The sequence below is a fragment of the Vulpes lagopus genome, chromosome 2, assembly GCF_018345385.1.
Source record: "Vulpes lagopus strain Blue_001 chromosome 2, ASM1834538v1, whole genome shotgun sequence".
NCBI classification, from domain to species: Eukaryota; Metazoa; Chordata; class Mammalia; order Carnivora; family Canidae; genus Vulpes; species Vulpes lagopus.
In genome coordinates this window covers 128,766,284-128,793,987 of record NC_054825.1, presented here as the reverse complement: position 1 = coordinate 128,793,987, position 27,704 = coordinate 128,766,284, and the positions used below count along the sequence as shown (strand labels likewise).

The 27,704-nt window shown below is 38.5% G+C and overlaps 1 protein-coding gene across 6 annotated transcripts in view; it reads right to left on the bottom strand.

Annotated features, from left to right (window-relative positions):
• FANCC (FA complementation group C) overlaps positions 1 to 27,704 on the bottom strand; it is a 272,119-nt gene that overhangs the window by 93,967 nt on the left and 150,448 nt on the right. For all 6 annotated transcript variants that reach the window (XM_041735278.1, XM_041735303.1, XM_041735305.1 and 3 more), the window contains exons 5-6: positions 3,130 to 3,243; positions 2,144 to 2,208 (exon numbers count right to left, since the gene is read on the bottom strand). In XM_041735278.1, the coding sequence (XP_041591212.1) occupies positions 2,144 to 2,208; positions 3,130 to 3,243 (179 nt within the window). The remainder of the gene's footprint in view (positions 1 to 2,143; positions 2,209 to 3,129; positions 3,244 to 27,704) is intronic.

The window sequence follows — 27,704 nt, the reverse complement described above, 5'->3', positions numbered from 1 at the left end:
AACCCAGACCTGGGATCATGCCCTGAGTCGAAGGCAGATGCCTAACCACTGAGCCACCCAGGCGTCCCAACCTATGGACCCATTAAATGATGACTCCATTCCTTCTAGCCTGATAACCTCTATTCTGCTTTCTGCCTCTACTGAGTTTTCCTCCTCTAGGCAGTTCATATAAGTAAAATCATATTCTGTGTCTGGTTTATTTCACTAAGCATGATGTTTTCATGTTCTTGCATATGTAAAAATTTTATTCCTTTTTATAGCTGAAGAGTATTCTGTTGTATTTACATATTATGTTTTGTTGATGGGAACTTGGAGTGTTCCCACCTTTTTACTATTGTGAATAATGCTGTTATATACATTAGTGTTCAGATATTTGTTCAAGTTCCTGTTTTAAATTCTTTTGAATCTATACCTAGGATGGAATTGCTGGGTCAATATGGTAATTCTATGTTTAATTTTTTAAGGAACTGCCAAACTTTTCCACAATGGCTGTACCATTTTACATTCTTAACAGCAAGACTATCCTTTTAGAAATCATTTCTATAGTTTGTTACATTTCCACCAACAATGCACAAGGGTTCTACTTTCTTAACTTACCTGCCAGCATTTATTATGTTCCATTTTTGCTTGTCTTTTAAATTCTAGATCATCCTCGTATGTGTGATGTGATAACCCCACTGTGGTTTTGATTTGCATTTCCCTAATAACTGGTGATGCTGACAACTGTTTCATGTGTTTACTGGCCAGGTGCACATCATCTTTGGAAACATGTATAAACAACTCTCTTGCCCATTTTTGAATTGAGTTTTTTGTTGTTGTTGAGTTTCAGTTCTTTCACTATTAATCCCTTATTGGATACATGACTTGCAAATGTTTTCACCAAGTCAGTAGGCTGTCTTTGCTTTCTTGGTGGTATCCTATAACTCATAAAAATTCATAATTTTAATGAAGTCCAATTTATCTTTTTTTCCTTTGTTGCTTGTGCTAATGGTGTCATATAAAAAAAAAAATCACGGGATCCCTGGGTGGCGCAGCGGTTTGGCGCCTGCCTTCGGCCCAGGGCGCGATCCTGGAGACCTGGGATCGAATCCCACATCGGGCTCCCGGTGCATGGAGCCTGCTTCTTCCTCCGCCTATGTCTCTGCCTCTCTCTCTCTCTGTGACTATCATAAATAAAAAAAAAAAAAAAAATTATTTAAAAAAAAAAAAAAAAATCACTGCCAAATCCAATGTCATGAAGATTTTCTCCAGGGTTTTTTTTTAAAGAGTTTTATATTTTAAAGTTCAGATGCAAAGGATCCTATAAGTTGAAGGCAAAGGCTAGTTCTGATAGAACTTTAATTGACAATAGCTTTACAAAAGCAAACAAAAAGCAAAAAACAAGGACAAACGTCCCTTGTCCCCAAACTCTCTTAGTTAATAATTTGTTAAAAATGAAATGCTCACTGGAGCACGTGGGTGGCTCAGTAGGTTAAACGTCTGCCTTCAGCTCAGGTCATGGTCTCAGGGCCTGGGATGGAGTCCCACATTGGGCTCTCAGTTCAGTGGGGCGTCTGCTTCAACCTTTCCTTCTGTCCTTCCCCCTGCTCATGTTCTCTCTCTCTCTCAAATGAATAAGTACAATCTTTTTTAAAGAAATGATATACTCACCACTGAAGACAATTTTGAATTCTCTCACATAATGAGAACATTTTGCAAATGTGATTAATTGCCTTTTAATTTGTCTGAATCTATTTGATTTGTTTAGATTTTGGAATATTATGTTTCTTAAAATAAGTCGTATGTTCACATCAAATATCTGTTGCCTTGTAAATACTGTCTGTGTATTTTTAATGTGTGCATGCATACATACACTCTGGCTGAGCCCTTCCTTTGTGTTCCCTACTGTATACATAGGGTTTTTTATTCAATGGGTCACAAGAGACAGTGCATGATTTACTGCTCTATAAAAATTGAAAGACTAGTGATTAAAAAAAGAAAATTTCGTAAAACTCACCAATTTGCTGTGTATAAATAATCTCTCCACACAGAATATAACCCTAACTATGAACAGGCATTTCCTAAGAATTATAAAATTTTTCTCTCATAACCAAACTGATACATTTTGAAACTTAAGAAGGGGGATGTTTAGTTTAACACCTACCGCCTTTGAGTGTTAAATCCATTAAGATGATTCTCTCGGAGTTCCGACGCTAATGATAAAACCATCTGTAAAACAAAATCAGTTGCAGGTTAACTCACACTGCAAAACAGGATTACATCAGTTCTATTTTTCTTGGTGTGAGTGATATTTCCGTTGAGATTCCCACCCTTCCCCTACCCGTCCTCTCCTTGTTTTACTTTGTCAAAATGAAAAGAAAGCAGTGCCAAGTCACATTTACTAATAACTTGGAGTTTATTCTTAATGTCTGTTATTCTGCATTCCAATTTAAGCAAATGAACAACAGATATCATTAGTTCCTAAGAAAATCAAACCTGTTAAAAATAAAACCACATTAAAGTTAGCTTATTTTCTTTCCTAATTTAGTTCTTTATCTTTCAAAAATGCTATTTACATATAAAGTATCTAAAAGACCAGAATAGTTAACAGACATTAAAAATCTCATAACATTACTTCAAAGATCATAAATTAAAATTTCTTGAATTTGGCTAAAACTCAAGGCAGAAGAAAACATAGTTTTAATACTAAGATGTAAATACATAATACTATTTACAACATTGTTACTTGTTTTATTGTTAAACAAAATAACATTGTTATTTTGCTTTAAAATAAAATTCCTATCAGGTTATTTTAAATACAAAATTTGTGCAAGAGTAAAAGAATGTATTTACACTGGTTAAGGCAATCTCTTCTCCCAAAAATCTTTGAGAGAATAAATGAGATCTGTTAGGAGACAAGAGGGGTTGGTTGATTTAGAATAACCTCTCCTAAATTCCTTCCTTTTTTATCATAATCTCCCACCTCACATTTCTTCCTTACATGGCTGTAAGTCTGCCCAAGGTAAGAAGAGATAAACCGAGAAAAGTTAAACATCTCTCCTGGAAGAGTGAAATATTTCCATTTACCCTTTTTGCTAACAGTACATTAAGCAACAAAACTTTCAATACTAATAAATTAAAAATACTTACATTTTTAAGCAAACCAGGACAGTAATCTTCAGGTGTATATCCAAGACTTTGAATAAAAAGTTCAACTTCTTTTGTATCAAATCTGAATGCCGAAAGTATCTGAGATAACAACCCCTTAAAGACATTAACAGAAAAATTTATTAAAAGTGAGTGCAGGGCAGCCCGGGTATAAACAGAAAAATTTAAAGTGAGTGGAGGGCAGCCCGGGTGGCTCAGCGGTTTAGTGCCACCTTCAGCCCAGGGTGTGATCTTGGAGACCAGGGATCAAGTCCCACATCGGGCTCCCTGCATGGAGCCTGTTTCTCCCTCTGCCTGTATCTCTGCCTTTCTCTCTCTCTCTCTCTGTCTCTCATGAAAAAATAAATAAAATCTTAAAAAAGAAAAAAAAAGAGGGAGTGCAAGGGCCTATTATGTATAATGCCTAGAGCCCAGGTCATCTGTAAATGTGCTCATCTCTACGAAATGGGTAATCTTATTTTGTCCCAATACCCAGTTCATGTGCATTCATTCACATAAACTGAAAAAGAAAAAAGAAATAAATTAGCATTAAAATTTTAAAAAAAGAAATGTTAGCATTAAAATTATCACATTAAAAATAGGTCAATTTAAACAAATGTTAACAATGAAGCAAAAAATACATAACACATGAACAATGCTTTAACCATATTAAGAATGTGATCTTTATTGTTTTTAAATTCACCAAAATATTTTTATCCAAGGAGCTATAACATTTAACACATGAGAAGGAACACACCACAAATTACTAGGGTAAGACAATGCAATAAATGGTACTACAGGGGTGGCACCAGGGTGGCTCAGCTGGTTAAGCGTCTGGTTTCAGGCTCAGGTCATAATCCCAGGGTCCTAGGATAGAACCCCACATTGGGCTCCCTGCTCAGCAGGAGAGTCGTCTTCTTCCTCTTCCTCTGCCTTTGCTTACTCTGTCTCTCAAATAAATAAATGAAATCTTTAAAAAAAAAAAAGTGCCATGGGAACACTATTTGAAAAAAATTAGATTTATACTTTATGTTATTTGTCAAAATATACTTGGATTTAATTTAAATTAAAGCAATCAATGTAAAAATGAAACAATAAACAAGAAGAAAACATGAGTACTTTTCAAGTGTCTGAATGGGGAAGAGCCTTTACAAAGGTAAAGTGAAAATTAAGAGAGCAAATCATTAGTTGTTCTAAATACAAATAAAACCTTGTGTTTTAATAAAATAATATAAGCACAAACTAGGAAAGGTATTAATAAATAATAACAGATCATAAGTAATCAAATTAATGTGCAAAGTATCATATGATAAAAACTGAGTATGAACAGATAATTCATAAGAGAAAATACAAATAAATGCACAAGCACCGGGATCCCTGGGTGGCGCAGCGGTTCGGCCCGTGCCTTTGGCCCAGGGCGCGATCCTGGAGACCCGGGATCGAATCCCACATCGGGCTCCCGGTGCATGGAGCCTGCTTCTCCCTCCGCCTGTGTCTCTGGCTCTCTCTCTCTCTCTGTGACTATCATAAATAAATAAATAAATAATTTAAAAATTAAAAATAAATAAATAAATAAATGCACAAGCACCAATAAATGTTCACCTTCACAAACTCAAAGAGTAAATTTAAATATCAACATACCATTTTTCACTTAATGAATTAAAGATTTTTAGAGATCTAAATACAGAATGCTAGTCTGGGTTCTCTGACACAGGTACTCTGTGTGAGCTATTAAAATATAAATGGATATTCATACATCCTGCTGCTGTGAACCACATTGAGGCACCTTCAGAGAATAAGAGTGGGTGTAACACAAGCCCATTACCCACCCCAAGCTTGGATTGCCAGAGCTATGTCTGCCCAGGGGTTTAGAACCTGAACAAAGGTGTCTTATAGTTTAGTAGAGGTCTGCCTTATAGAGAGCAATTTGAAAATACATATTAAAGATTTTTAAAAGCATTCAGAACTTTTAACGTATCTGGTATACATTTAAGGAAATAAATCCAAATATGATGATGGGAATTATACTCAAAGACATTTGCTATAATGTTATTTCTCATAGCAAAAAACATCTAACAGCAGGAACTGATTAATTTATAATACTCATACAGTGGCTCATCTTTTAAGCCATTAAAATGTTTATAAGGAATTTACGAGAACATTTTCAATGGTTATATTACACTGTTAAAAGAAGATGCAAATTTTATTTTAAAGATTTTATATATTATTTGACAGAGAGAGAACATAAGCAGGGGGAGTGGCAGGCAGAGGGAGAGGGAGAACAGGCTCCCCGCTAAGAAAGGAGCCCGATGTCGATGTCAGCTTGATCTGACCTGAAGGCAACCACTTACTTGACTGAGCCACCCAGGTGCCCCAGGAAGATGCAAATTTTAATATACAGAAACAATCTCATCAATATAAAAATAATCTATACATGGAAATGAAAAGGTAATGGAAGAAACCATCATCAAATGTTAACAGTCTCTGGGATGGTGCTATTAGGGCTATATATATTCTTTCTACTTTAGTATATTTTCCAGTTTCCTATGTGTGTATGTGTACTACTTTTATAATAAGGAAAAAATACTTTTTGAAAACGTGCTATATTTGGAAACATTTAATTTTTTAACAGCAGCTTTATTGAGATATAATTCATAAACTATAAAATTTATTCCTTAAAGTATACAACCCAGTGGTTTTTATATATTCACAGGGAAATACCCAATTTATTATTTTTTTAAGTCCTGCACTGCATTTAATAAGTACACATTATGTGATAAAATGAACTTGTATATCCACATCTGAATGTTTGAGTCCATACACAAACACTTGGAGGACCATGAAATCTAGGGAAGAGGCTGTATTGCCTCAGTCAAGGGCAGGCCTCACCAGACCAGGCAGTAAACTTACCAGTAATGCCCAGGGTGGATGGCATTATTTTAATTTTATCATAAACTGTTTCACATATTCAGAAAGATATAAAATAATATGACAATTTTCACCCACCATCACATTTAACAAGCATTAGAAACACAGAGGAAGCCTTCTATATCATCTCTCCCTTCCCCCACCAGTTCTACACCTGTCCTTCCTCCCAGGGAGAATTCTACCCTGGATCTGGTATGCACCCTTTTCTTGTAGATCATGGTACTTTCTCCCTGTAAGCTCAGAGTTGCCTCATGATCCTCAAAAAAGGACTACAGGCAACACACTAAGTCATGCAGGCTGAGAACTGCTATTCCTGCATGAGACTCCATCTACTATTTTCAAACTGGAAAAATTCATAGCAAGTTAACAAAGTAGCTTTGAAACATTACTAACTACAAAGCAAACCCAACAACATGTATAACATGACTTACAAAAATAAGTCACCGAGAAGGGAGAAAAATAGAGATTTATAGAGTTAAACTTTTGGTAAGATGTAAAATACTTAAGATGCTCCCTACTAAAGACAAGAAGAAAAGGCTGGATGGAAGCCATTTGCATATTATTTGCCTTTTTTCTCTTTCAGTTCAAAGCTGTCCTTTTATATATACAGAAAGTAAACAGGAGCTGAGGACACACCAGTTAGTTTCAAACACCCAGTACAATCTGAGTGAAAGTAAGCAGTTGTAGTCAGCCTGGCAAAGCCAGGGGAGTTAAATTACAGCCAGTGTACCATCCATTGAAGGGCAGTGTGCACTGGTGAGTTCTGCATAGTTCTCCCCAGCAGGAAGTCTACATGGAGTAAGTGGAAAGTGGGGCCTGACCCACTGTGTGAAGTGCAGTGTAGGTCTCAAGTGAAGGAGAGGCTAGCCAGGCCTGGCCAGCCATATGCCACATCCATGTGGCACCCAGACATGGGGATGGAGGAAACTAAGCTTAGCCAAGGACTCAGAGTCAGGGACAGTCTGCGTTCTCCATGGTGGAGGTCAGCTAGATGGAGAGAGGGCAGTACTGGAAGTGCTCAACCTTCTGCCATCACATTTTCAGCATTCTATTTAACAAACTTTAAAGCACTTATACACTAGAAGCTGTTTTGAGGACATAACAAATAAATAATAGCTCAGTTTCTAAGGTGAGTACTATTACTAAATCTGTGTTGGAGATGAGGAAACCAAGACACATTTAGCTTAAGAAATGTGCCCAAGGCTGGTTACTTACTTTATAGACAAACCTTGTCGGGAATCTCCCTGTAAACACTTTCCACAGGTGGCTGGAATCATTTTTTAACATAACAGTGCAAATATGATTGGTTCTCAGCTTAAGACCCTTTATGGTTCCCAATTACTCTCCTGATGAAGCCTAAACTTTTTCCCAAAGCAAAGACCCCACCTAGGGCTGACTTTCCCTCACTGGCTTGTTTGGAGCTATATGGGGCTATGGGCTCTTTGGCCCCTCAGGACTTTAGGATGTTCTAATCTCTCTGCCATGAGGGTTCCTCCAGATCTGGTTAAACGTACTTCTTGAGGGAATTCTAACAAGACAACTAAAAGTTACTGAGGACTTTCCATGTGTGAAATACCGTATGGCATCTCACTTAAAATCCCATTAAAAAAAAAAATCCCATAAAAAAAGTTTTTAATAAAATTCAGTTAAGTAAGTTTCAATTAAACCACCTATAAACAGGTGGCTACTATCATTATAATTCACATAATTGATGCTTAAAAAATTAAAATACAAAGTACTACAGACTTAGTTGGTATAAAAAGTAATACAATGTATGCACAATAGAAGGAAGCCAATTTCAGAGCAGCCCGGGTGGCTCAGCGGTTTAGCGCCGCCTTCAGCCCAGGGCCTGATCCTGGAGACCAGGGATCAAGTCCCACATCAGGCTCCCTGCATGGAGCATGCTTCTCCCTCTGCCTGTGTCTCTGCCCCTCTCTCTCTGTGTCTCTCGTGAATAAATAAAATCTTTAAAAAAAGAAAAAAAAGAAAGAAAGAAACCAATTTCAACAACGCTATAGCAGTTAACGATCAGTTAAGATTATAGATCCTAAGGAAAACCATGCCAAGGCTTTCCCCTTTAAATCCAGTGCCTCTCAGAAGCACTCACATCCCAGGCCTTGGGCTAATGCGTGGAGGCTGGCTTCCCAAAAGTGCTTGAGTTACTTTGGTAGCTGAGCCAATGAAAGTTAAAATCAATAGATTCAGAGGGTACGGCCAGGGATTGTAAATAATTCCTGAGTAATGTTTAAACTAGCCATGAATAGTTCCCTAGATAGTATTCACAACGCCTACATTAACACAAGCTGACTATAACACTTAAGGTCTTCGAAAAATGAAAACAACTTGATTTGTAGACCTGTCCTGGCCTAAATTCCTAAAATGATATGGTTAGAAACTGATTTTTAAAAAAATCAAGTGCTATAAATATTAGTTCCCACCTCCAGTTTAAAAAACAAAACAAGGGATCCCTGGGTGGCGCAGCGGTTTGGTGCCTGCCTTTGGCCCAGGGCGCGATCCTGGAGACCCAGGATCGAATCCCACATCGGGCTCCCGGTGCATGGAGCCTGCTTCTCCCTCTGCCTATGTCTCTGCCTCTCTCGCTCTCTCTCTGTGACTATCATAAATTAAAAAAAAAAGATTTATTTTAAAAAAAAAAAAAACAAAAACAAAAAAACAAAACAAAACAAAAAAACCCACACACTGTAAGACTCAGTGTTGGTAAGGATATAGTGAAAAGGGCACTCTGTCCCTGTTGGGAGCACAAATTTGTAAAGCCTTTCTGGGAAGTCACTTGATGATACAGAGCCAAGCATCATAGTTCATAGCCTTTTAACCAGTAATTTAATTCCCAAGAATATATCTTTTTTTTAAAATTTTTTTATTTTTTTAAGATTTTATTTATTTTTTTTTAATTAATTTTTATTGGTGTTCAATTTACCAACATACAGAAAAACACCCAGTGCTCATCCCGTCAAGTGTCCACCTCAGTGCCCGTCACCCATTCCCCTCCAACACCCGCCCTCCTCCCCTTCCACCACCCCTAGTCGTTTCCCCGAGTTAGGAATCTTTATGTTCTGTCTCCCTTCCTGATATTTCCCAACATTTCTTTTCCCTTCCTTTATATTCCCTTTCACTATTATTTATATTCCCCAAATGAATGAGAACATACACTGTTTGTCCTTCTCCGATTGACTTACTTCACTCAGCATAATACCCTCCAGTTCCATCCACGTCGAAGCAAATGGTGGGTATTTGTCGTTTCTAATTGCTGAGTAATATTCCATTGTATACATAAACCACAGCTTCTTTATCCATTCATCTTTTGATGGACACCGAGGCTCCTTCCACAGTTTGGCTATTGTGGCCATTGCTGATAGAAACATCGGGGTGCAGGTGTCCCGACGTTTCATTGCATCTGAATCTTTGGGGTAAATCCCCAACAGTGCAATTGCTGGGTCGTAGGGCAGGTCTATTTTTAACTCTTTGAGGAACCTCCACACAGTTTTCCAGAGTGGCTGCACCAGTTCACATTCCCACCAACAGTGTAAGAGGGTTCCCTTTTCTCGGCATCCTCTCCAACATTTGTTGTTTCCTGCCTTGTTAAGTTTCCCCATTCTCACTGGTGTGAGGTGGTATCTCATTGTGGTTTTGATTTGTATTTCCCTGATGGCAAGTGATGCAGAGCATTTTCTCATGTGCCTGTTGGCCATGTCCATGTCTTCCTCTGTGAGATTTCTCTTCATGTCTTTTGCCCATTTCATGATTGGATTGTTTGTTTCTTTGGTGTTGAGTTTAATAAGTTCTTTATAGATTTTGGAAACTAGCCCTTTATCTGATATGTCGTTTGCAAATACCCAAGAATACATCTTAATCAAAGTTTTAGGTTCACAGCAGCATTACTTGTAACAGTGAAAAACCAGAAGCAACACAAATAACCTATATAACAATGCATTGATTGAATTCATCATGGTTTATGCAACTGTACAAATTATGTTGAAAAATATATTTTCGTGACATAAGAAAAACTATATAACAGTAACTTAAAAACCAAGGTGTCAAACTATATGTTCAATGTGATTTTAATTTTGTATGGAAAAATAATGCTGAGAAGAAATGTAACAAATAGTTAACACAGATTTTTTTTTCTAGCAGCAATTTAAAATCTCTTCCTTCAACTATCTGTATTTCCAAAGTTCCTACAATTATCAAAGCTGGTTACTCTATGCCCAAAACTTATAAAGAATCTCCCTATATCCACTCTACACAGGCTCTGGAATAGTTTTTTATCATAACAATGCAAATCTGATTGGTTCTCAGCTTAAGACCCTTTAGGGCTTACTTATTATCATAGAAAATGTTTGGCAAAACAAAATTACATGCTTAACTTATGTCTGTTCTTCCCATAATTCCGTGATATGAATTGCTATGGAGGGTCACAAGAGTTTTATCCCTGGATAAAATAAGCATAGGTCCTAAGAAACAGCATACCAAGGCCTGGCTATGGTTACATAACTGCAGCACAGACACCTCAAACTTTAGATCTTCAAATCTCTCTTGTTGAAGTAAAACTTAAAAATTGATAAGCATTTCTCCTTGCTGAGAATTTTTTTTTACTGCCACCTAGTGGCTGACAGTCTAAACAGAAAACCATTAAAGATTCTGTAGGCATCTGGCCCTTGGACAAAAATTCATTCCTACCATCATACAGACACCGGTCCTTTTTTAAAAATTTTTTAAAGATTTTATTTATTCATTCATGAGAGACACAGAGAGAGTGAGGCAGAGACACAGGCAGAGGGAGAAGCAGGCTCCATGCAGGGAGCCCGATATGGGACCTGATCTCGGGTCTCCAGGATCACACCCCGGGCCGAAGGCCGGCACCAAACCGCTGAGCCACCCAGGGATCCCCATGATCATTGATTCTTTTGTAAATGCTGACAGAGCAATCTCAGAAATCCTCTATTTCAATTTTCCTTTTTACTAATGAACTGATGAAGAACTGGGCTTCTGAATACGGGAATTAGTATCCACAAAAAGGATGTGAATGTAAACGAACAGGTTCTGACTCAAGGGACATAAAGAAAACATGCAAACACATCATCCAGATTTGTGATCTAAATCCTTCGAGGATGAAAGATGCAGGAGCGAACATAGCTGTGTACAAAACATCTGAAGTCTGATTTTGATTCATGGAGTTGTTTTAAGAATTCTGCTAGTGTTTGAAAAGCCACTTTAAAAATACTTATAACCATGAAGGTGAAGATTCATAAGGAGAGAAGTTTTAAATAAATTAGAGGAAAATCCATTGCCCGTGTTTTCAGGTGTTCTTTTTTGTCCTCACCTCACCGTATCTGCTCCATTTTGTAACAGGCAGCTTACTCACAGGTGGGTGAGGAAAGCTGGAGCAATGAGGCTGTGGTTTGGCACACGGTTGGTTTGTGGATGAAGGACTGGTTTCTGCCCAGCCAAAGGGCTAAGAGAGCCAAACTGTGGTCAATCTTCTTGAACTGAGAGCACATATTTCATGCTTCTCCAAACAATTTCTTCATCTGATCATTAAAGTCTTTTAGAATTTCCATCACTTTGGTCTCTACCGCATCTAGCTCTTTATACATAATATAAATAAACCTGTTTGTAAACAAGGATCCCTTATTTATTCAACACACTTAATGTGATGTTTATTCAAGCCATGCTACTAAGGTGTTGGGATAAGAAGCCCCCACAGCCTAAGGAAGGGAGATCGAGATGGAAAGAGCCATAATATAAGACAGAATGCAGTGAGTGCTACAACGAGGGAGGAGTAAGACAATCACTGTGGGAACAGAGGAAAAAATGATTAATTCCAACTGTAGGGTTTCAGAATGCTCCCAGAGATGATGACTTCTGAGATGATTCTGACAGCTGGGTACAGACAGAGTGAGGGAAAGGAGGCAGGGAAAGAGAGAAAGAGAGGCTGTGTGACAGGACAGACAGAAGACTAATAGGGAAGGAGAAGAGAAAAGTGGAGGGAGAGGGGCCATGGTAGGCGGGGCAATGACTCCAGCGGAAATGTTCCTGTCATCCCTCCTATTCCCAGCCTTTGCTGGGTGCCTGAGCATATCCCCTTCCTCTCTAAAGAGGTCAAACTTACTCCTCCTGGTCTTTCCCTTTAATCCCTGTAATTTGGTGGCATCAGACTCTCTGTTGGGTCACCACATTCCCATCTCTGTCCCATTTCTTTCTTCCACACATTTCTAGCTGCCAAAATCACAAATGTCTTTCAAAATCCATCTTTCTCCAGGACTCCTGTTCTAGTTCCTGACAGGATGAGATCAGATTCTCCTGAAATCTCCATGGCATCCTGTTTGTATTTCTCTGACAGTGCCCACCAAGTTCTGCCTTGCACTGTATAGTCACCCTTTTCTTCTTGTACTAATTAGCTCACAGGCTCCCCAAGAAAGAGGTGGTCTTACTATCTTTATACTCCCTAGAGCAACTGTTAACTAGTCCTCCATATTGCATACACTAGGCACTCAATAAACACTAGCCAAATAAAAATAAATAGAATGGATTGCTCATTCATAGTTACTGAACACTATAATTACTGGATTCCTCTGTGATCTTGTTACAGTATAAAATGATAAATTTTCCTTTTCACAATTTGCTTTCCTAAGTTTCAGCCCATAAAATATCCACAGAACAGTGGAAAAAACATGACATTGCTTATGTGCTTTTACTTCAAAGGGGTTTACTTAATTTGGTAACACTGACTGGAACCTGGCACACCAATGTAAATACAATTTCATTGAAAAATACGCTGCTTTGGTGCTAATGACCTTGTTACAATCTAAGAGTACCACAGTATCAGAGCACCCAGAAGGGACAGGAGAAGCAATAGCAAGGACCATCTCTGCTGAAAGGAGCACTGGAAAATCACAAATCCATCTTGATTATCCTTAAATAAAAACTGTAAAACATAGCTACACATTTTTAAAACTTTTCCCTTTGCAACCTGAATGGCAAAACAAAACTTTTGCTAATTCAATCCAATTTATTCAATTATTTTTGACCAAAAAATTTAATCCTAGAAGTATAACACAACATGTTTAATCTTTTCGTCTGTCCTTACAAACTTTTACAAAAGCATCCAGTCTATTCAGTTGTTGGCCAATAGAACTAATGCTGTTTTGAATGCTTGGCAGATTCGTTTACCATATAAAATACCTGTGCCCAAATACTGAATTAGTCACTTCTTTTTTTATTTTTTATATTCCCATCTAATAAAACATTTATATTATTATCCTGTTACACTTAATATTACAATTTCAAATTAATTAAATCCCTGCAAGTGATTTATATTTTCCTAAATATAAATACCATAGATACCATAGTGAAAACTGGCTAATTTCCTTAACAATACAATCTTAAATCATCATTTCCCTTGACAAAAAACACAATGTAGAATCTAGACCAACTTAATAAGCACCACCTAAATATACTACTTCACTAAAAAAGAAGAAAAGTTGCCCTTTATAAACTGGACCAGTAGCACTCTGTACATAGCACTACATGATAAAACACCAAAGTCACAAAACTTTAAGACATACATTAAAGGCCTGCCTAAATGGAGAGATATACTATGGCCCCAGCAAGAAAAGTTCAGTGTCATAAAGATGTAAATTCTTTGTCATACAGACTCAATGTAAGTACCATTAACAATCCTAAATAGGTTTTTTTGGTGGAACTTCAGAAGCTTTTCTAAAACTTACATAGAAAAGTAAGAGTCCCAAGCACAGCACATGATAAGGAAAAGAATAAAATTATAAACACGCAGCATGACCCCACTTCTCTGAAGTTCAAAAGCAGGCACACTAAACAAAGTGCTGGTCAGGGATACATACATAAGAGGCAGAACAAATTCCGCAAATTATTTCTGGATAAAGATTCTAAGAGACAAAGTAGGATAAAAGTGAATTAAACATTTTACACCATCACAATTCTGTGCTGTTAGTCTGAAGCACTCATTAATACTGAGACATCTCAGGGAAAAAAATCATTATAGTGATGTAGTTTCACTGCTAACTCTTCTAAAATCTGAAATCCTTAATATCTAGAATTTTAAGGACTGTTTTCATGTTATGATATAATGCATACCCACTGCTCTTCATAAAACTATAAAAGAACTAAAATATAAATTGCTTGAAAAGTTACTCAGAATTCTGTAAATTAAAATGTTCTAAGTTCCAATAGTATTTTTTATTTCTTATAAATTAAGAATTAAAAAATATTTCAAAATGTAACTTGGCAACTACCAGGTATTAGAATAATCTATAATCCAAATCAAGAAGAAATGAGTCCTAAATTAAAGATACGGTTTTATTTCTAGTATGTTCTATGTTCTTCCTAAAAATCAGACATGTTTAATTTAAGGTCATTTTGAGGGGGGGAAAAAACACCCTCATTATTTTCACTGAAAATATTTGTGATTATATACCCTTTAGCAAAGTAGTAATAAACAGACTTTTTAAGGGATGAAAACTGCCTAAGCTTAAAATTTATACATTATTTCCTTCAATACAAAACAGCAGTTTAAACAAATTAACCTAAATAATGCCAATTCCTAATCTGGAACCTGACAATTTGTTTCCAAGAGTCAACAGTCTTGCTTATCAGTCTTATTTGGGCATGGTAGGCTTAACCTAATAGATGTGCAATTACCAAGGTTCTTTTTATTTCCATTCAATATTGAAACTGCTAAATGATTTCTAATTTGATACAATCAGTATCTACTCAAGCCAAAGTGGACAAAGTTTAATTCAATGAGCAGTTTTCTACAGAAGGAAAACTAGCTATGTAAAACATGTGTTGAGAAACACCTTTCCCTATTATGTGGGAAAGCATAGTTCAAGAAATTGGGATGCAAGATTCAGTAAGTAGTTAGTAATCAATGGATTATTTTGCCATTTTCATGGCAAAATACTATTAAGTATAAAAGTTCAAATATGATTGCAAATCAGGGAAGAGGCCAGAGTATAATTGCTTTTTTCCTGAGAAAACTTGAAATCCTACCATTTAAAACAAATGGATTTATTATTCCTCAGTCTCTGCACTACTGACATTTTGGGCCTGAGAATTCTTTGTTATGGGGGGCTGCCCTGTACATTCCTGGCCTCTTCCCATTACATGCCAGTAGCAACCCCTTCCAAGTTGAAACGACCAAAAATCTCTCCAGACATTGCTTTATGCTCTCAAGAGCAAAACAGTAGAAGCTCTAACTTAAATACATGCCTGCTTTTATTTTTTTTTAAGATTGTATTTATTTATTCATGACAGACATAGAGAGAAAGGCAGAGACACAGGCAGAGGGAGAAGCAGGCTCCATGCAGGGAGCCCGATGTGGGACTTGATCCCAGAACTCCATGACCACACCCTGAGCCGAAGGCAGATGCTCAACTGCTGAGCCACCCAGGGGTAACCACATGTCTGCTTTTAAAAATTAGTTGGGATTATAGTTTATGTATGTTCCTGCAGTTTCTGGTATAAAGTATAAAGATGAGTACTAGTAATATAAAGAAGACCTTGTAACTGATACAGAAAAAACTACAGGAGTTAGTATTGTTAAGAAAGTAAGTTACAGAATAATACATACAGTGTTATTCTACTTATGTGAAAAAGAAACATCAATGTATTGTGTATTTTCATATATAAATGCAATTAATGTATTTTCATATATAAATACAACGACTATAAGGATCTATAGATCTTCCATGACTTATGATAGAGTTAAATCCCAATAAGCATGTCATTAAGTTCAAAGTGTATTTAATACCTCTAACCTACCCAACACCATAACTTAGTCAGGGCTACTTTAACTGTTCAGAACACTTACATTAGCCTATACTTGGGCAAAATCAACTAATACACAAAGTCTATTTTGTAATAAAGAATTGATTATCTCATGTAATTTATGGAAAACTATCCTGAAAGCAAAAAACAGAATGGTTGTGTGGATACAGAATGGTTATCAGTGTATAGGTCGTTCACCCTCAGGATTGCTGGCTGACTGGGAGCTGCCACTGCTCAGCATCATGTGAGAGGATTGTCCAACATATGGTTAGCCTGGGAAGAGATCAAAACTGAAAATTCAAAGTATGGTTTCTACTGAATGTGTATCACTTTCATACCATCATAAAGTCAAAAAATTGTCAAGTGAACCCTCAAAAGCTGGGGGACTATCTGTACAGTCTGTTGATACCAGAGATTACTTCTGTAAAGGGGCATGGGGGTTGGGAGAAGGCTCCTATGTTTGGAGTGTTTGATTTTTTTTTTTTTTTTTTTTTTTGTCTGTGAGACTATATTGATACATTATTTGTGTAATTTAAAAAATAAAGGAAAGAAAAAGGTTGTGAGATTTTAAAATTAAACAGACTTTGATTCTAGCTATATGATCTTGGGGTAATTTATTTTATTTTTTTTCATTAGGTTTTTTTTTTCTTTTTTTAAGATTTCATTTATTTATTCATGAGAGACACAGAGAGAGGCAGAGACACAGGCAGAGGGAGAAGCAGGCTCCATGCAGGGAGCCCGACACGTGACTCGATCCGAGGACTCCAGGATCACGCCCTGGGCCAAAGGCAGGCCCCAAACCACTAAGCCTCCCAGGGATCCCGGGTAATTTATTTTAAACAATGTCAGGCCTCGCCAGTTCCCATTTCTATAAAATGCAGATTGATGAAATTGATTTTATATGTTACAAAATTAAGTGAGGCACATGTATGGGAATGTTGGTTAAGAGCACATCCCTGATGATCAGTAGTTGTTCTGCTCAATTTCAGTTTAGAATAGACGGCCAAGTAACCCAGTTCCTGGATTTGAGTACCTTTAAACCTTCTCTCTCTTCATTATCATGGTCAAGGTCCACCTCCTGCCCTCTAAATCATCACTATCTCTGGTCTTGTGTCACTTATTTGACAGTGGGGCTATCACCTCTAGGTTTATCATCTCATAATCAAATAAGAAATGGATGAAGAGCCAGTGAAAACGGCATTGCCTACCTCAGCATTTCTCCTGGTGTAATACGGAGACACACACCTCAATCAGAATCATCTGGGTTCTTATCACCATACAGACATTCCACTGAATCAAAACCTCTGGGTATGAAGCTTTTCCAATAGAACCATTACCCACCTCACTGCACTGTGAAGTTTAAGGATCACCACCCTGGCACCATCCTAGCCCACAGCCCGAACACTGTAAATTTATCTCCCATGCACTAGGGAATAAATCAAGACAAGAAAAGCCCAGGTCATCCTATCACTTCCCTACCTTTGCTATAGTTAATGCTTCTCTGGTCCAAAATCTCTATATAACAATGATCCATACAAGCTTTAACCATGCTGTGCAGCAACTTACTGGAGGAGCTGAATGAGAATACTTTTTCTTTTTTTTAAAGATTTTATTTATTTTTTCATGGGGGCGGGGGGCAGAGACACAGGCAGAGGGAGAAGCAGGCTCCATGCAGGGAGCCCGACGTGGGACTCGATCCTGGGTCTCTAGGATCACACCCTGGATCAAAGGCGGCGCTAAACCACTGAGCCATCCAGGCTGCCCGAGAATACTTTCAGAGTGGAAACATCCTAGGCTTTGGAGTTAGACATACTTAGGTTCAACTGGCAACTCCTGCTCAGTGGGGGAAAAAAAAACCACTAAGTTTTAGTTTCTAAATTATCTTTGAAATGGAGAAAATAATACCTCTCAAGGTTAGGAGGACTGAAAGAAACTATGTATGAACATCACCCATCTAGAGATCTGGCTCATAGTAGGTGCTAAATAAATGTTAATTCTCATGGTTCAGTGCCAGGGCTGACTCAATTTCTTTGAGACAGGCCAAATGTCTAGATGTTACCCTTATTAGGAAGAGGGAGAGGGAGAGAGGGAGGGAGGGAGGGAGAGAGAGAGAAAGAGAAAGAGAGAGAGAGAGAGAGAGAGAGAGAGGTCTCTGATGCATTTTCTGTCTCCTAATCCACAAATCAAACATTAACAATTGCTTATATCAAACTTAAATATTTGCAATGTCCCTAAGTTAGAGATACAAGTTGCACTCCCTAGGATAGCAAGTGTGGTCACTGTGGCTACAGCATAAAAGCTAGTATTGTTCACATAGTCCTCTCCATAAAAAACTCTTGTTAGCTCTTGCCCCTGCCTCCCTCCTATCATGACTTCATTTTCAAAACACCCTGCCCACCCCCACCCCAACCCCAGCTGTCTTTGCTTCTGGGGAGAGGACATTATCAGGAAATTCCCAGGCCCAGTAAAGAAGATCAGGGTTCTTGGAAGGCAGAAATTCCTGCCCACTGAAAGGTGAAATGTTAGTTTTCTTTGTACTTATTATTCCTGTCCATACTTCATAATCAATAAAACTTATAACCCTAAAATTGTTACCTGGCAGTCTGAAACAATAGTGTTTGGGTCTGTTTTCTCTAGGTTATCTGTTTCCTACTAACTTCTACTCCCTGCAGTGCTCCCTGTCTCACGTTTTTAAACCCAGCTTGCATACCCCAACTAATAATCTTCCCCTGTACAACTTGTGGTCATTGTCTCTTGTCCTAGAACTTAATCCATCCTAATCCTTTTCTTATTTCACTCTGAACACTCAAAGTTATCACCTGACATGTCTTCACAATTTTAAAAAATAAAATTGCAAATAAGACATTATGAATATATTAAAAATCAACTTCAAAAGGAGAATTTCTTTTACTTTAAAATTGGTATCTACAATACTGTCAGGCTAGCATAGTACTTGGATATTTTCACGTGTTATTATTCAAATCCTTTGTGCATCAATTAAATGTACCAATTGCTCTCACTGAAAAGATGAAATAAAGTTATTCACATCTCTTTTGCACTTTCACATCCACAGCCAAAACAAGTTATTACAGACTTCTATAGCCTTTCCTTCAAAATCCTGCTTTCAATGTTTTTTTTTTCTCTTTTTAAAATTTATATGTCCCATTGCAGTTTAAATGAAATGATCTACAATAAAAACCTAACTGGCCTGGTATTTTTAGAGCCCTTTTTACTATGAAATAAACACTCAGAAATCTGGAGAATTGCAGTGGTTAAGTGTGTAAGCGAGAAGGCTGCTCATTCATGGAACCGCCCAACACCCATTGTTTACATAGCCTATTCCATGAGCAGGATGCTGACATAACACAATTCACAGAATTTCCAAACACAGGTCCAATCATAACAAAGTCTGCAACTTTTACTTTTGCTTACAGAACCTCTTGCTTGCTCACTCATTAGTTCCAGGAGGAAAAACTATAGTTGGTTTTCCAAAAACCAAAATCAAAAGTCTTTAGAAAATAAGCCTAAACTAAAACATCAAACAATAGCGCTGAAATATATCTACAATCACATAATATAGAAAGAGAGAGGAAGGTAGACCTAGAAATGTATACTTTACATGTACTATAAATAGGTCATGTCTTTAATGACTACCTCGCTAAGTTTAAATGATCACTCCTTTTTGCAAGTACCCTCAGCTCTCTACTTGCCACAACCACCCAAAGTACTGTGGTGCTTGCCATGTGAAACCCCAACCCTGTGAACTCATCTCTACCTTCTCTTCATCAGTGCCCACACAGCTGATTCTGGTGACAACATGAGATACCAGAGCCGCCTGCTCGGGCTCTGATTTCAAGACCACAACTCTCAAATGGGCTCAGCATCGCTTCACAGCCTTCCTATGCTTCCTGGTCAACTTGCTTCACAGCTTTCTGAGCAATTATTTCATGTCTTTTCTCATCACACCACTGCCCCTTTCCCACTGCTCTTGGCTGAGAACCCTGTCTCATCTATAGTAGGGAAAACAGCAATTAGCAAGGAGTTCTCACCTGTCATCACCAATCAGCTTATAGACTCACCTCCTTGAACAGCCCTGCTTTCTGCCTTCCCTCCTATTCTAATAGAAGAAGCATGTCTCTGCTCCTATAAAGTAGAGTTGTCCACTTGGGCTCTGACCCCCTCCCCTTTTTGTCAGGACTCTCTACAGCAGCGATCCTTGTTCTCTCTGAGATCATCATTGTCTTGTTCACATCAGTTTGTAACTGTGCTCTAAGATCTAACTTAAAAAAAAAGTTCTCCTTGATCCAACATCTTCCTCCTTCTAATTACTGCCCATTTCTTTGCTCTGCATTTGGCAGTTTCCTGAGAAAGCTTTCTAAACTTGCCTTCTCTACTTCCTCACCTCACATTCATTCCCTAATCTTCTCTAATCTGGCTTCTGTCTCTACCAATTCATGAGCCCAAATGCCATGATGCAAACTAATAGACCTACCTCTACCCTCCATCCTGCTCATCTCCTCAGCAGTAGCGGGTTGACTCTTCTCCCCTGGGTGCCACCCTGCACACCTCCAGCACACACAGCACGAGCCAGGGTGCTGTGGGGTGCACAGCCATTGTGGGCACATGATGCCCCTGGCTTCTGCTCCCCTAAGATGTTTTTGTCTTAGCTGGTGGCATATTATACGATATACCTTTCTCTCCTTGGAGTCCTCAGACCTCCTTCAGGAAAGCTTTTCTAGTTCTATCATTTTAGATAGTGTTTATTGCTGAAGTCTTCTGTTACAGAGTTTAAATCCACTTTTAATGTTGCACTGCTCTCCTTTCCCCTTCTGCCTTGTGTTGGGGAAGCTGGCAAGGAAGCTGAGGAGGAGATCCTGGTGCTACTTCCTGGGGACGCAATAGAGTGCAAACCTCAAAAGGCTCAGCCTACACAAGGCAACTCGTGCCCCAGCCCATCCTCTAACCACCACAAAAGCCAGACCAGTCTCCTTCCTGCTATCGTAAGTCATTTCTGGAATAGCTAGGGAGCCAGCACTGATCTGCCCAGAAAGCCGCATTATGTAAGTATTAAATCTTCTCACATCCTCTTAGTATGGGCATGCCCTCGCGGTTTATGGTTGAGACCACTGATCTCTACATCAGAACCAAATTTGGGGGAGGGCATTAGGAGGCCCATCTCACTCTTTCTGGGTAACTGCAACACATTCCAAAATTCTAGCTCCTGCCCAGCTCCTTTTCCTATGCTCCAGATTCATATACATAACTGGCTTACTTGATGTCTTTGAATGTGGAAGAGCTATCTCACATTTAACAAGTCTAAGACTACTATTATTCCAACCTTTCCCAAGCCAGTTTTTCATCTTTGTCATCTGGGTAAATGTCACCACGTACATGGTTGTTCAAGGCAAAATTTTAGGTATTGATTCCTCCCTCATACCCTCTCTATCCTCCATATCTGATCCATCAGCTGTCAATTATACCTCAAATACACCCTGCCCCAGGGTGTACTCCTCTCCAGTGCAATTGCTTTCATTCTGATCCCATCCACTATGACCTCTCACCTAATGCTGTCACAGCCTCCTACCTGCTCTCCTTTTTATTCTTGCCTCCCCCCTCCCCAGATCCATTTTCCATAAGGGAGCAAGAAAGAGTGTCAGGATGTAGCTCTGTCAGGGGCAAAACAATTACAGTGAGAAATTCTGTTAGTTTTGAATGTGGTGACAGTTTTGATGAGATTAATCTCCTCATGGAATGGAGATTCAGGGAGCAACAGCATCATCCCCAGGTAGCTATCATGTGGTTCAGCAGTTACCTCCACTTACTCCAGGATTTAAGGACAAGCAAGTCTGTTCATTCTCTAGTTCCTGCCATAGATACTTTCAGTTGAAACTTGATAACCCCCATAATGAAACAGAAACGGTATTATAAGTCCAAAGACCCATGTCCTGCTTTTGCAACCCAGCCAGCTTTCTAAATGTTTCTTAACATATAGAGCATCACTCTCTCACTTCCAAAATGAAGATATACTTTTGACAGGGGATTGTTAGATGCATTTGTGTATGAACAAACTATAGAACACAACACAAATCTAAGTTGTAAATATAACCCCCTCTGAAATGCCCTTTAAACAAACAAACAAAAACACTGTTAATTTGACCGAATTTTTATTACTAATAATTATAGAACAAGTAAGATCATTATGAAAATTTCAGAGATACAGAGTGATGCTCACAAAGTAAAGGTTCTTAGAACTTGCATAATTACAGAATTCTATTCCCAACTTGTTTTCCCCAGATGTCAGTCTCTCCCTAGACAGTTTCATTTTCCACCACACTCCCTGACCTCCATCCAAAGGTTACATGTGAGACTGGGAATAGGAAGGATTTCAGCAAAAAACCCTAAATTCATATATCGTTAACACCAATGGAAAAAAAGTCTCTTGTCAGAGAGTTGCTTTACTATATAAACTTTATCATAACGTATCTATATTCAAAATAAGTTAGGGGAGGGATCCCTGGGTGGCGCAGCGGTTTGGCGCCTGCCTTTGTCCCAGGGCGTGATCCTAGAGACTCGGGATCAAGTCCCATGTCGGGCTCCCGGTGCATGGAGTCGGCTTCTCCCTCTGCCTTTGTCTCTGCCTCTCTCTCTCTCTCTCTATCATAAGTAAATTAAAAAATTAAAAAAAACAAAAAAACAAAAAAACAAAATAAGTTAGGGGATATTTATTGAGCCCCTACTGTGGACCTCACTTTGGAGATCTAACAGTCAACAAGCCAGCAAAGGTTGCTGCACTCTTAAGAGTTTACCTTCCAGGGAAGGAGGAAGAGGGAATGATTAAATAAAGAAGTACAAAAGACAATCACAATGATAGGAGAGGATGATCAGGATGCTGTGACTACAATAAAGCAGGGAAGAAATAATGGGTTTATTGTCTAGAAGGAAGGGAGGCAACTCTGAAGACTGAGCATGAGACTAAGACCTGGAGGAAAAGGAAGGAACAGGATTCCAGGCCAGTGATCAGCAAGTTCAGACCAAAGGCAAGAAATAAAGTGCTGCTGAAGAAACCCCAAGAAGGCCAGTGTTACTAGGCTGTGTGAGCAGAATGGTATGCGATAGGACGGAGTTAAAATGGGCTTTCAATCACAACAGCATCTTACAGGCTGTGGAAATAGGAAATGGGGATGCTATTTCAAGCACAAAAGGATGAAAGTAAAGGGTATATAGAAGGAAAATGATTTGATTTGTGTTTTTAGAAAGTATTATGTTTAAGCTTTATTTTATAGACAGTGAAGGGCAATGGAAAGATTTCTGAGGAGGGCAGTGGCATAAGCTCTGCTTTTTGAAACCTGGGTTGGCACCACCATGCAAGACAGCCCAGAAGAGGAAGAAGACACTGAGGTTGAGACTAATGTGAAGTCACAAATGTGGCAAGTGCATGAAGTGTCCTGACAGCAAAGCACTGGAAAGAGGATGGAAGGGAGACAGACCACATGGGCAGGTGGCAGGAACAGAACTTTGTTTGAACAAAAGACGAGAAACTGTGGGGAAGTTTTCAACTAAGACACACAAAGTATAAAGACAGAAGCCCAGGTAAAGGGAAGAGATAGTTATTAGTTTTAGCCACCATGCCACTTGCTTATTCTACAGTTACCACCCTGTTCCCTCACTGCATTATTCTAATCCAGTGTTCTAGGTGTTTCTCGCTCAAGGCTCGGCATCAATATCATTAGACCACAGGCCATACACCAAACCTACTGAAGAACATGTAAGTTATTTTTTAAAAATTCCACTGGTGATTCTCATGTACAGCTAGGGCTGGAACTCACTGGCCCAAGTTGAGTACAAAACCAGGATTGATTTCTTCTATTTTTTCGATAGATTATTCTGGTCATCTTTTTCCTTGAAGAATAAATTTAACATTTCCTTTACTGTGGGGCAGCTGGTGATAAATTATCTTATTTTTTGTCTGAAAATGTCTTATTCTGAAAAGAATGACAGCCACCCCACAGTCACCTCCCAGAATTTAAAGATCTCATCATACCGTCTTCTGGTTGTCATCACTTCTACGGGAAGTCAACAGTCAGTATAACTGCCAATTCAGGTACCAGAGAGACAGAGTAAGGCACTTACTTTTGATGTGAAACTGGACCCACTGCCACATTCCTACCAGAAATGTGAACATAGTCCAATTCCTCCACAGCCTCACCCGTATTTAGTGTTCTATTTTTACCTTTTTTTTTTTAAGATTGTATTTATTGATTTGAGACAGAGAAAGAGAGAGAGAAAGACAGAGAGTACAAGCAGGGGGGAGGGGCAGAGAGAGAGGGAGATGGATCCCAGCTGAGCACGGAGCCCAAAGTGAGGCTCGATCCCAGGACCCTGGGATCATGAGTTGAGCTGAAGGCAGATGCTTAACTGACTGGGCCACCCAGGCACTCCTAGTGTTCTATTTTTAATTTGAGCTGTTCTGATAGGTTTGTGGTGGTATCTCATTGTGATTTTATTTTTTGCATTTCTGATGGCTAATGATTTGAACATCTTTTCGTGTGCTTATTTACCACCTGTATATCTTTCTTGTAAATTATCTATTCATATCTTTTTCCATTTTTTTAACTGAATTGCTTGTGCTTTTACTGTTGAGTTTTGAGACTTTTATTACTTATTTTTTTTTAAGTAGGCCTCATGGTTGGCATGTAGTCAAGTGATGGGCCTAAACACATGACCCCGAGATTAAGAGCTGAGCTAAGATCAAGAAGACACCCAACCAACTGAGCCACCCAAGCACCCCTGGACTTTTGTTCTTTGTATGTATTGTGCTTTTGGTATCAAGTCTAAGAACTCTTTGCCCAGCTCCAATTTCTAAAGATTTTCTATTTTTTTTCCCAAAAGTTTTATAATTTTACATTTTATATTTAAGTCCCTGGTGCATTCTTAGTTTCTATGAAAGTTGTAATGTTTAGGTTGATGCCCAAGTACACCAGCATCACTTGCTGAATGAAATTCTTCCACTGAATTTCTTCTGTTCTTGTCAAAAAATCAGTTGAGCCTTTATGGCTCTGTTTCTGGAGTCTACCTGGTTTCATTCACCTACGTATTTATGCCTCTGCCAATATTACCTGATGTAATTACTGTAGCTATTATTATTTTTTAAATTTTTTTATTTATTTATGAGAGACACAGAGAGAGAGAGGCAGAGACACAGACAGAGGAGAAGTAGGTTCCACGCAGGGAGCCCGACGTGGGACTTGATCCTGGGACTCCAGGATCACGCCCTGGGCTGAAGGCAGGCACTAAACTGCTAAGCCACCCCGGGATCCCCACTGTAGCTATTATAATAAGCCTTAAGATTGAAGAGAGTGATTACTCCTATTTCATTCTTCTTTGTCAAGACTGTTATACCTATTCTAGGGCCTGGGCCTTTCCAGTAAGTTTTAGTCTATGTGTACAAAAAACCTTGCTGGGATTTTGACAGGAAATGCTTTAAACTTATAGATCAAATTGAGGAAAACTGACATCTTTATTATGTTGAGTCTTTCTTTCTTTCTTTTTTTTTTTTAAAGATTTATTTATTTATTTATTCACGAGAAACACCAAGAGAGAGAGAAAGAGGCAGAGACAGAGGGAGAAGCAGGCTCCATGCACGGAGCCCGACGTGGAACTCAATCCCAGGTCTCCAGGATCAGGCCCTGGGCTGAAGGCGGCGCCAAACCACTGGGCCACCGGGACTGCCCATGTTGAGTCTTTCAACACATGAATACTACGTGTTTCTCTGCTGCTTTAGGTTTTTGAAATTAATTTCATCAGCATTTTATTATTTTTTATTATTTTATTATTTTTACCACTTTTAGATCTTACAGATATGTTTTAAGTATATACCTATGCATTTCATTTTCCTTAGGTGTGATTGTAAGTGATACTGTTTTTAATTTCAGTTTCCACACATTCGTTGTTAGTATATGTATATACAGTTGATTTTTGTGTGTTGATCTCTTATTTGGTGACTGCTGAACTTACTTATCAATGCTAACAGTTGTTTTCTTTTCTTTTTTGGGATTTTCCTTGGTATTTTCTCCAAAGACAATTATATGATTTGCAAATAAGGACAATCTTATTTCTTCCTTTTTAATATAGGCCTTTTGTTTCTTTCTCTCACCTTATAACAATGGCTAGAACCTCCAGTGCTATGAAAACAGATACCTTTGCCTTATTTCTGATCAGAAGGGGAAAGTATTCAATCTTTCACTATCAAGTATGATGTTATTAGTTGTAGGTATATGGTTGATGCTCTTTACCTTTAAGTCAAGGTAATTCCCCTCTATTCCTAACTCATTGAGAGATTTTTTTCGTGGTAAATGGGTACTAAATCTTCTCAAATACTTTATCTTGCATCAATTGATATAAAAATAGCATTTTTCTTCCTTTGCCTATTAATATAGATTACATGGATTACCTTAGTACAGGTATTTTAAAGTCTGAGACTTTTAATGCCAGTATCTAAAATGTGTCAGCTTTGCTCTCTGTTGTATTTACTGATTCAATTTTGCTGTTTTGGCTCTTCGTGTGTCTAGCTATTTTTATTTTGTGCCAAATATTATATTTACTACACACTTGGTAGAAATAATTTGAGGTATCAAGACTAGCTTCTTCCAAAGAGGCTTCTACTAGACCTGACACACTAGCAATCCAAGACCATCTTAATCCAATTTCAGAGACTAAGATGATCTGAGGCTAAGCTGCACTCCTTGTGACAGCCTGTCGACTTCACTTCATGCTTACTCTTAAGGTCATTCTCTCAGGAACCCAACCTAAAGCAAAGGGCTTCCCAGGACTCCATCACTGGTAGGCCATGGACTTTAATTCTTATTCTCCTAGCCCTGCAAAGCTGTTAAAAGCACCTTGCTTCTTATAAGGTTGATTCCTCTGGAATTGGTAGACACCTTCAGCCTCACATAATAGGTTCACCTCTTTTGACTTCTGTCCTTACTTGGATCCCAACATGGCAAGCCTTTACTATTTTTTAGACTTTTTCATGCCTTCAAGTGTGTTTTTAATATATTTTCCAGACTTACTCATCCTCAGAAGGAGGGTTTTTGCATTTGCAATAGCTAGAAACAGAAGTCCCCTATGACCTATTTGGATTATCTGATGAAAGTTGTGAACTCCCTTCCAGGAAAACTATCCATACCAATAACATTTTAATACAATTTCATGAAATTTTCTGACCCTCTGAAGCCCATTAAGGAACTCCAGGGTTCAAAGTCTTCAAATTAAAAAGCCAAATATAGCAAAAAGAAAAGGAACTGTACACCAATCAGAGTCCACAGGTACTGACTGTTTTCTTTGTCTCAAGCCTCATGCTAATAGAAAAGCTCTATAACTATGCTTATTTTTGCACACACTACTTCTCATCTTTGCAGGAAGCATGGCTTATTGGTACTGAAAGTGCGGGGCTGACTACTGAGGCAAACCAGTGGTAACAGATAGGAGAACTTTCTGCCACTGCTGTGATGCTGAACCTTGAGGAGCTTCTAGGCAGAAGCCAGAGAACAATGTCTAAGTCTGTGCATTTTTAAACTGATGGAGCCATCCAAAGAGACCTTCCTGGTGGATGGAACAAAATAGCAGAGGTTCCCATAGGACCCCAAAATTGTAGTGAAGCAGGCAACAATGACCAATTTCCAGAAGTTCATAGAGGATAGGCCAACCTCAGCAAGGGAGATGGCCTACAAGCAAGAATATAAGCAGAGGTTTGAGACTCAGACTCCTAGAATAGGCATATCGCTCCACCAGATGTAATGGCTATAGCTTGGTAGGCCTAGATATGT